General features: G+C 52.4%; 1 protein-coding gene across 8 annotated transcripts in view; it reads left to right on the top strand.

Annotated features, from left to right (window-relative positions):
• The window catches only part of EPS15L1 (epidermal growth factor receptor pathway substrate 15 like 1), a 99,995-nt gene extending 90,040 nt beyond the window's left edge, over positions 1-9,955 (top strand). For 4 of the 8 annotated variants that reach the window (XM_079772231.1, XM_079772234.1, XM_079772233.1 and 1 more), the window contains 2 exons: positions 4,093-4,298; positions 9,349-9,955. In XM_079772231.1, coding sequence (XP_079628357.1) covers positions 4,093-4,298; positions 9,349-9,492 — 350 coding nt within the window. In that variant the 3' untranslated portion in view covers positions 9,493-9,955. Of the gene's footprint in view, positions 1-4,092; positions 4,299-9,348 lie in introns of those variants that run through there. The other 4 variants (XM_079772236.1, XM_079772239.1, XM_079772235.1 and 1 more) reach the window with 3 other exon arrangements.
• Positions 9,956-10,284: the final 329 nt, after the last annotated feature.

The following is a 10,284-nucleotide window of genomic DNA, read 5'->3' on the forward strand; positions in this document are numbered from 1 at the left end:
GTGAAAAGCAGTCTTTTTCTGTAAAGTTCCCAAGCAATTTTGAATTTGAAGCATCATGCTCTGAACAGCCTGGTTCTCGCTTTCTCCCCACTCCCCCCAATTCAACTCTGTTTTGCTGGTATGTGGGGGTGGGAAGGGAGAAGCCACAGGAATGAGGAGAGCCCCCTCCCCAGCCACAGCTCTCCTTGTGGTGTGACTCTAAGAAGCCTGGTTGGTTGTGTGGGCGTCCCATGTTGTGTAGGATGAGTGACAGTTGTGTGAGGATCCCCGTAGGATGGGAGTCCCAGGTTGTGTAGGATGAGTGACAGTTGTGTGAGGATCCCCCGTAGGATGGGAGTCCCAGGTTGTGTAGGATGGATGACAGTTGTGTGCTGTCCCATGTTGTGTAGTGTGAGTGATATTTGTGTGGATGTCCCATGTTGGGATAAATGGCAGTTGTGAGAACGTCCTGTGTTGTGTAGGGTAATAGCTGAGGTGGGGCAGCTGTCCTGACCACAAACCTTTGTTTTTTATTTTTTTTTATTTTCTGTTGTTTTTGTATTTATCTCTCATCTGCAGAACTGCATTTTCCAACTATAGCCCTGAATTTTATAAATAGAACTCAGCAAGTGTCTGGTTGGAAAGGTTGGAATGAATACACACATTCACACTCGTATATTTTTTGATATTTTATTAATCAGATATGTTGAGATCCTAAATCATCCAAAACCTATCATTATCCTCCTAAGAATTTTGAACGAGAGACTCCGTCTTCGTTCAGCCTTCTCAGTGTTCATATTTTTTGAAGTTTGGGGGGCGGGGCAGAATGTGTATTTGTGTTCTGTTGTTTTTCCATGCACTGGCTCTCAGGGACCCTTCCTGGCCAGGGTTTCCTGAAAAGCATGTTGGGAAAGCAGAACTGGGAGCTTCGTTGCCAATAACTCGTTCTGGAGTCACTGCCCTGATCCTGGCCACTTGGCCGATCCCAGCCCCGGGGGCTCTCAGGCCTTGAGAAGTTCAGAAATAGGAGAATTGAAGACATTTCTACCAGGGTGGAGCCGGCCACCAAGCTTTTTTTTTTTAACAGCACACACTGTGGTAAACCATCGGGTTCATATTGTTTTTGCTAAAGGCAGTCCTGTGTGCGGTTTCGGTGCACCGCTTGGGTAACTGTTGAAACTGCTGCGGTTTGAAATAAGCCCTATTTTGCCTTCTCTTCAATCTTGCGTCCTCCTCTTGTTCATGAAAACTACTCTAAGTGTTGGAGAATCACTGTGGGTGCCAGGTCGGCAGCCTGCAGCCCCCAGGGGTCTCCATTTCGTTTGACTTTGGTCACCGCCTTCTGCTACACTCGGGGGCCGGTGGTTCCCTGGGCAGAAATCTAGGAAGATGACACCAAACCGTGCGTGCCAGGCATGATCCTGGTTAGCGTTTGTACCAATTTTTGAAAGATTTTTTGTTTCTTCTCTGAAACACGCATCAGTCATGATCCTTTCTCGTGGTACCTGGAACCATGAAAAGGCATAAAATTGTGCAATGAGTTTGCTCAGGGACACGGAAGCAAATTAAAGTTATTCTGTCACGTTTGAGATAAACTGCACCTCAGAAAATCGGAAAACGATTAAGGAATTAGCAGAAGTGGTTATGTAAAAGCAGGAACTAGACCCAGAATGTTTTAAAAGTGTAGCTGCTAAAAATAAGTGGGGATGCACAGAGAGAAGTTTGGGTTCAGGGCTGTCCTGGTGTGTGTCCTACTCAGAAAGCCTCTGGTCACAAGCAGAGTGTCAACCGAATTGGCAACACCCCTGACTTTGCAAGTGCCATGCACAATAATAATTGAGCCTTGTGCTGAAACACAAAAACAGATGACCGAGAAAAAACCGTTGTGTTTTTCCCCCTCTGAAAACAAGAGCAGTTGATGTGCCCTGGTTTCATATGAACACAGTCATGATTTCTAAATAACAACGGTTTCGGCACCAGCCAAACCAGGCGTGAGCAATTCTTGATGTGAACGATGCTTTTCATCTCCCCATCATCTCTGCTTGTCAGAAACCTCAGCTTCAAATCCCAGCAGGCTGGATTCTTACCACACCCCCAAAAGCAATTAAAAAAACCTACAACAAAAAACAAACCAGGGGAGGAAGTTCTTAATTAAAAAGAAGAAAAACACAGTAGCGGGTGATGTACTTGAACACTCGGACCCCTGGCTGGGATCAGCTTGACCTCTTTATCCTGCTTAGACATCTGTCCTTTGTGACCAGCCAGACCTTGCAAGGAATGCCCCAAAAGTCAGGCAGCTGCCCCGGACCTGCTGCCGGAACCTGAGTCTGTGCCCTTCCCTGGGGCTCTCAGCCTGTCTCCAGCAGCTCTTACTCTCTCCCGGGTTAGAATTCTGCTGTTTGGTCCATCATCATGTTAGTTTTTGGTAAAAAATTAGCCCACAAGTGCACCAGTGAGTATTGCTCTTTCTTGCAGAGGAGGGAAGCTAGAGGTCCTTAGTCCCTCCTAGCTTCTCAGAGTGGTTCCCCCAAAGGCCTTGAGTCCCTGGCTCACATGTATCCCTGGCTAGAACCGGGGATAGGGTGGGATTTATTGGCACCTATAGTATGCTGAGCTCCACCACCCACATGGAGCTGACCCTCGGGGACCCTCAGGTGTGCTGGAGGCTAGACCAGGACAGAAGTCAGTGCCATGGGAGGTGGCCAACGCAGTGGGGGTGGCTGCAGGGGAGGAGTGGCTAAGGGAGGTGCCAGGGGAGGTGGAGGTGTGAGAGACTAGCCGGGCTGGGCAGTCAGGGCAGTGGAAATGGCTGTGGAAAGACCAGGGGTAGTCAGGCCAGGAGGTCAGCATTTGTTCCCTGTGTCCCCATCCCTCTGGACGCTGTCTCCCAGGGCCCCCTTGCCCATGGGTGTGGTGTCCTCACACTGGCACAGTGTACACATGAGAGCTGGTCTCCCTGGGCCCAGAAGTGGCTGCAGGTGCTCCAGGACACACACACACATACACACACCCTCCCAGTGTGCTTTGTGTGAGGATGTGTGTGTCTGTGATCAAGCCTCGGATGGTGCCATCGCCTGGGCTCTCCCCAAGGCAATTCTTCGGGGCTTTGAACCAGCCACCCCAAAGAGGACCTGCCCTGGAGGCTTCCCCTGCCACCCTCACACATGGTGCTCCTCTCAGTGGGAAGGGGTGCAGAGGGCTGGAGGAGACTGGATGGGAGCTGGACAGGAAATTGTAGACACTGGGGGGGGGGGGGTACCCACCTGTATCTGAGCACCTCTGGCAGAGCAGAGCTGCAGTTGGAGTCCTCCGTTTCCTTTTGGGGTTCGAAGGGTACCCAGGTGGCCTGGCTCTGACTTCCGGGGGCCTGGAGCATCCCTCAGTCTCACATATGGCTTGCTTACTGCCTGCCAGGCATCAGAGCTAAACATCCTCTCCATGCGAGGGGATGCAGTTTTCTTGTAAAAGGCTATAACCAATATATTTTTAGCCTTGCAGGCTTTACGTTCTCCATCCCAAGTGGCCAACTCTGTTGTCCTGGATGAAGGCAGCATAGAAGACCGTGAACAAACGCACAGTTATTGGCATTGGCGTGCCATTAAATTGTGACTCACAAAGGCAGGCGGACCACTGTGGGCAGGTCCTGCTCTCAGCTGCTCAGTCACCGGGCAGACCTCCTTGCCCCGTGTGCATCTGCTGGGGCTGCTCTGACTGGGCAGCTCACAGCACAGACATTTGTTGTTCTCGGTTCTGGAGGCTGGAAGTGTGACATCAAGGTGTCAGCAGGGTTGGTTTCTCCGGAGGCTTGCCTCCTCCCTGTGTCCTCACAGGTCTACCCCTGTGTCTGTCCTGATCTCTTCTTATAAGGACACCATTCAGCTTAGGGCCCATGTAATGACCTCATTTTTACTTAATTACCTCTTTAAAGGCCTCTCCAAATACAGTCACATTCTGAGGTCCTGGGGTTGAGGATCTCAACATGAGTTGGGGGGATGGGGGGCGGGCACAGTTCATCCCATAGCAACCCCATTTCATGGACTCTGTTCTGTCCGAGGTCAGTAACTTGTATTTGTTTTTTCTCTTCTTTTTTTTTCTGTCTCCTGAACTTTCCAGGTAAAAGTACACCTGTAAGCCAGCTCGGTTCTGCAGACTTTCCCGACTCCCCCGATCCATTCCAGCCGCTCGGGGCTGACAGCAGTGACCCGTTCCAAAATAAAAGGGGGTTTGGGGACCCGTTTAGTGGAAAAGATCCATTTGCTCCCTCCTCTTCAGCTAAGCCTTCTAAAGCCTCTTCCCTGGGCTTTGCAGACTTCACCTCTGTAAGTTGAGTTCTTCGCCTCCGTTCCACTCCCTCCCCTCCGCTTGCAGCTTCTTTGGGGCTATTTTTTTTTTTGGTTTTTTTGGCTTACGTTTCCTGGTACCTCATGCCATCAACTGTGTTATTTATTCTGTACTGCTGCTTTCTGTAAGAAAAAAATGTTTCTCAATAAAAAAAAGTGCTATGGTTTGGATACTCTGTGATGAGGGCACATGTCCTTCCAGCATGGTGGCCCAAGCTGGTGGCTGCACCTGTCCGTCTCTGTCTTTCCCTGTCCGGGTCGACTCTCTGTATTGTTTCTCTCGCCCGGAGGCTGTTGTGTTCATTGACTTTTGGAAGCTGAGATGTCAGACACTTCTGAAGTATCAAAGCAAGATTGCAAAAGTTACCTTAGGATCTCACTGTCCCCAAAAGGTCTCTGCAAGAATTCTAACTGTCCCTCCTCAGCGCATTTTGTGCAGCAAGTACGAAGTGAAGGACCCAGGCGGGTACATGAAGGAAGAGCAGTTTGGTTTTTTTAAAGCTTTTGTTTCAGTTAACAGCTCTGATGAAAAGAGAAATCCAGCCTAGAACAACCACTCTGAAGCCCTTTTGCCAAAACAAAACAAAACAAAACCCCAACTCCAAACCCTCCAAAAGCTATTTAAGCAAATTCAAGTGCCTTTTCAGAAGTCTGGCTATTTCTTGGTATGAGAAAGATTCCAGATTATAAATGCTGTCACTTTTGGTGTTTTTGGCACCGTCATCAGTACCCAAAGATCTTGTTCTCAGAGAGATTCAGAGTTTGTCTTCCCAGAATTGGTTTTACTGTCTGTTGTGCACCCACATTTTCTTTTCTTTCTTTTTTTAAGTTTTCTCTTCGTTCAAATTTGCCAAGTATCTTGTTTTCTGGTTAGGTGTGACGTGCATTATTTATAGATGCTTTGACTCCTAGAATATCCTTCTTAAAACAACCTCTGCCATCCATACCCGTGCCCCGTGAACGCCCGATTCATTTCAGATCCACCTCGTGCCCAACTATCCTGTGGTTTATTGAAGCCGCCCAATGCGCTGCTATGTTCCTGGCTCTTGGCGACCTGTAAATATTTTACAACTGCAGTTAGCTCGGTTTTGTTGACAGCCTGTGCACACTGTGGATGTGTACAAATGGAGACATTGTTAATAAAAGCCAGAAACAAAACCTGCTTTATCTACAGTTTTTTGAATAGGACCACGTTTGTTTTTCAGTGGAAAAAATATTAAATGCTGATGAAAAAAATAGAGCCATTCATGCATGACTCAGGTACTCTGTTTTGGGCAGGGCAGAGGGGTAAGTGGATTTGAATGGCCATTTGAAGAAATGACTGTTCTCTTTCTGAAACGCACAACTCTGTTTCCCGTGGACCCCGCACCCTCCCGAGGGCTGGGTTTTTGGAAAACGTTAAAAAAAATACCAAGGTTTTAAGTTATCATTTGGCTCAACACTTCTGGTCATTCCAGAACGCTTGTTAACTTTGATTTTAAAACACTCCCGGTATTTAATCGCCCTCATTTCCAGGTGGGGAATCTGATTCTGCCCAGTGGAGTTTGCAGCTCTGTTTTCTGTTTAAAATAACTTTTCCCGCTTCGGATGCCCCAGGTTTTCCAGAGGAAGTCTGGAAATCAGTGAGGTTCTGCCCCCTCTCATGGGATGGCTGGAGGAGAGACAGGAATCTTACTGGTTTGGTTTGTTCCCCTTGGTCATACCATAGTCCAAAAATGTTAAAACCTGTCCCCCTCTGGGAAATCAGGGTATCTTTGCATTTTCCTGGCGTCGGGGGTTCAGCCCATTAGCCTGTGGTTTCAGGGTACACTGGACCTGGATTTGTGCTAACGCAAAGAAGGCCAGAGTGGGTTTCTCCGGTGTATTTTAGCTCCCCAGTAAAAACGGAGGGTCTTTCACTGCCCCGCGGACTGGCAGTGTGACTCTCAGATCCGATGTTCTGAGTGCCACCAAGACATGGTGTTACCTGTGCAAAGGTAGCTTGGTCCGTGTTGGAGTTCAGGCACCAATGTCAAACATGTATGTGGTCCCCCTTGGGCACCCCAGCTCTGCCACCTAGAACCCTCTAGTTTACGAGTCCCAAGTTTCCATCAGTGGGTGACTTGTGCTTGTTCACGGGAAACCTCTCCGAGATTTCTTTAAAAACCAGCCTTTCTGTCTCATGCGAACGTGTTTATTAGGCAGCAGTGTTTATAGGTTAGCAGAACGGCACCTGTTCCGGAAGTCTGCATTGAGAGCAGAGCAAATGTCAGATGGGGCAAACAGTGCGTTGTGGAGTGAGTTGGATGCAATTTCAACATCAGAATAAGTGAGTTAATGGGAGGCGGCTAGCAGTGTCCCTCGGGTGATGTGTGGCAGAGCCGTTATATGTCTCAGGATGCGGATGTTGGTCCCATGGAGGAATGGCACCTGGCCCTCCTGTGAGGAGTTGTCTGAATCAAGGATCAATAATAAAACCGCATAGCGTTCTTCCCGAGTGGGCGCCCTCGGGCAGGAGTCTTGGAGGGGCAGCATCCTCGTGCCCACTGTGTGTCTCAGCCCCATGATGGCACCAGAGTGATACAGAGATCAGAGCTGCCCACCGGCATCCCGGATCCTGGCCATCGTGACGCCTCCAGGTCAGACGACTGGAGAATAGGCTTGTTCCGGCGTCTGCACCAGGGCCCAGAAAGGATTGTCACCTGATTGGAGACACAGACACCCCCTCCGCCAGTTTTCTCTCGGACGTCACCGTCCACGATGCTTCTCCGGCGCACGGAGACCACATGCGTGATTCGAGTCTCCACGGTGGGGCCTGAGCTGGCCTTGAACCGGTCCACTCAGGAGGCACCTGGAACGTTCTGTCAGCTGTTTCATCTGAAGTGCAGATCCGTGAGCAGACGGCTCCGAGACACACGGGCTGCGCGGGGACCCTGGGAACCAAGGCCTTGGTTCCAGGCTTTGGTCTGGATAACCCGTGGCATCACTCGTCAGCCCCACCCACCCCTCCACCGGCAGGCAGGGGGCGGGTCCCTGTCAGTGCACCTGTCTCCTCCCTCTCCTGTCAGCAGCAGCCTGGAGTCATTTCCACCAGCATATGTTGTTTTTTCCTTGTTTTTCTCCTGTTGAGGGGTTGGAAAGTTCCCCACAGAGTGTTGGGGCTTATCTGTGCGCAGTGGTGGAAACACAACGGGATGGGGGGGGGGGGGCAGTTTTCAGGGCAGTTTCTCAACGAAAACTTAACTTTTCCTCCCAGAATGGTACTTCATGCTGACTCCCAGGCCAGGTGGGGAGAGGCCTACCGGGCTGCCCCCTCTTCCGCCAGGACACCTCTGCTTCAGACTAGGCTGCCTCCATCACCCTTCCCCACTCCCCTGCCGGGTCCCACCCTCGGGCCCTCTCTCACTCCCACACCGGCCATCGAACCATGAATCATTCAGAACTGCCCAATCACTGGCCCAAGGAGCTGAGGGTAACTCTCAGCTCTTCTCTGGGGCCTACAGCCTGTCTCAGCCCAGCCCTCTCACCCCAGCCTCCGTTCTGGCAGCGCCAGTGTTGGGTGCTCGGCCCACCCATGCCCAGAGCACAGGTGGACCCTGGAGGCCTGGTTACTATCCTGTACCCAGACTTCCTGCAGAAACAGCTGACAGCCCCACCCCCTACCCGACCCCAAGAGAATCCAGGCTGCTGAGGACTTGGCTCTGCAGCCACCTCCCCTCCCCAGGCCGTGGTGTTGCCATCTGTCCCGGAATCCCACCTCTGGGTTGTCACGCGGACTGTGTGTGTGTGTGGAGAAGTAGCTGTGCATTCCTGTCACACTTCCTTTCCCCTGCACCCTGGTGGGCCTGCACGGGCCTCCACGGGAGTGTGTGGGATTGGGATCATCGGTCGGTCTGTTCCCGTGGGCACCTGTCAGAGGGCCAGCCTGCCACTTGATCTCTGTCACCCAGGGCTTGGCAGAGTCAGTGCTGAGCACGGAGATTCTGGCTAAGGGAGGCCAAGGCCCAGAGCAGGCCGCAGCTCTGCTCTCACGTCCGGGCCCACGGGACATAGATGTCTCACTGGGAGATGGAGCAGAGTTACCGGGGACCTCGGGGGAAGCCCGGGGGAGCCAGGGACCACCCTGGGAGAAAAGCGTGTGGATCTGGCTCTTCTTTTCTTTCCTTAGAGCTGAGGGATCTCAGATGGGTGGTTTGCAATCACCCATCTTGGAATCGTAACCGTTTTCTCCCTTGTTTGAAAAAAAACCATTTAAAAAAAAATGGAACCTTTCGGAGAAGGACGCCAACAATGAAAACCTTGTGGACTGAATGGCAGCGTAAATGCCAGGGCACCGTCGTGGTGAGCCGGAGCGAGGCTGGGCGGGAGGAGAGGCCACACTTCAAGACCGTTGTCGCCACACTTGGCCTCCAGACCTTTTGGCACATTGGAAATCAGAGATCTGTTCAAGCCAGACTCTGCAGGCCCGGCGCCTGTCGCCACCAGCGTCAGCAGCCCGCCTTCGAGGCCCAGGCTTTGCAGGCTCGCCGTCCTAGCTCCTTGGGGGTCAGCTGACCTCTGCTCCGCGGCTGCTTTTAGAGACGCCCCTCCGGCCCCAGAGGAGGCTGGGCAGGGGCCTCTCCCAGCTCAGGAAGCCTCCTAGACTCAGGCCCGGGGGCCGCGGGAGTTAGTGTCCCACACCGATGCGTCGTGTTGGCTGCTTCAGTTCCCGGCAGGGGACAGGTGGCTAGTTTCTCTGAGGTCCAAGGTGGCGGTTAAGGTCAGACTCAGCCCTGCTTCTCGTGCATGTGACCCCTCCCAGACTGGGTGTCAGGGCTGGGCGTGCGTGTCCCCTTCCCAACTCCAGCCAAGATACAAGCTTTTGGCTTTTTCTGGTTTTTCACCCCCCTCCCCCACCCCATGCATCCCAGCATTGCGTGCGGTTCCCGGCTTCCTGCCCACCTTTGACAGGCCTCTTCTCGGTCTCCTCCCCTGTCCCTACGCACCCCACCCCCGGCCGGTGGCTGCAGCTCCCAAGCCATGTAACCCAACCTGTGTTTTTCCCTTGCAGTTTGGCAATGAGGAGCAGCAGCTGGCGTGGGCCAAGCGGGAAAGTGAGAAGGCGGAGCAGGAGAGGCTGGCGCGGCTGCGGCGGCAGGAACAGGAGGACCTGGAGCTGGCCATCGCGCTCAGCAAGGCGGACATGCCCGCCTAGGCGAAGGCAGCCAAGCACGTGCGCGGGGCAGGACCGCCGTGGCGGGTTCTCAACAGGAAACGCCTCCGAGTCTGTATATACACGCACTCGCACAGCGGTCCCGTTGCACCTGTGACATGTCACAGCCACTGTAGGTCAAGCACTTGCTGGTCAGAAGGCCTCCGGCTCTGGGCGGCTCGTCCCACGCGAGGAAATGCGGCTCGCCCTGCAGAGAGGCCTGGAAAGGCACAGGCCGCCGCCGCCGCCACCACCTCTCCACTGTGACAGCCCTGCCTGGTGACAGTGCCCCTCCTGGACCGGGCAGAGGGAGCGGGCGGCGCCTCCTGGCCTGCCACGCTCTGCTCGTAGCTGCTCCAGGGCGCACCCACCCTGCCGCCTCCCCGACCCGAGACAGATCCCTGGCGATGTATGCATTCGTTGTATAAAAATTAAGTTTGAATGATTAATATAAAATATTTTAATACAAAACACAAAGGCTCTCTTCTTCCCTTTCATTTAAATATTGTTTTCCTTGCATTAACGTTCACGCGTGATGTCACAGAGGCAGACCAGCCACAGTGACGTGGAGAGCTGGGTTGAGTGTTTCTCTTTAAATCCTGTTTGAGTAGCTTCTAGGACCACAGAGAAAGCCAATTTTGGAAGTTTTCATGGGTCGTCCTGTCCCCTAAGGATGCAGTCCTTTGTCACCTCACTGCTGTTTGAAGAGATTCCCGCATACAGTTCACTGAGGTTTGATTTCCGTGAGGGGCATTCTTCACACCATGAGCTCTGAAAGGCAGACTGGGAGAGCAC

Source organism: Cnephaeus nilssonii (assembly GCF_951640355.1).
Source record: "Cnephaeus nilssonii genome assembly, chromosome: 5".
NCBI classification, from domain to species: Eukaryota; Metazoa; Chordata; class Mammalia; order Chiroptera; family Vespertilionidae; genus Cnephaeus; species Cnephaeus nilssonii.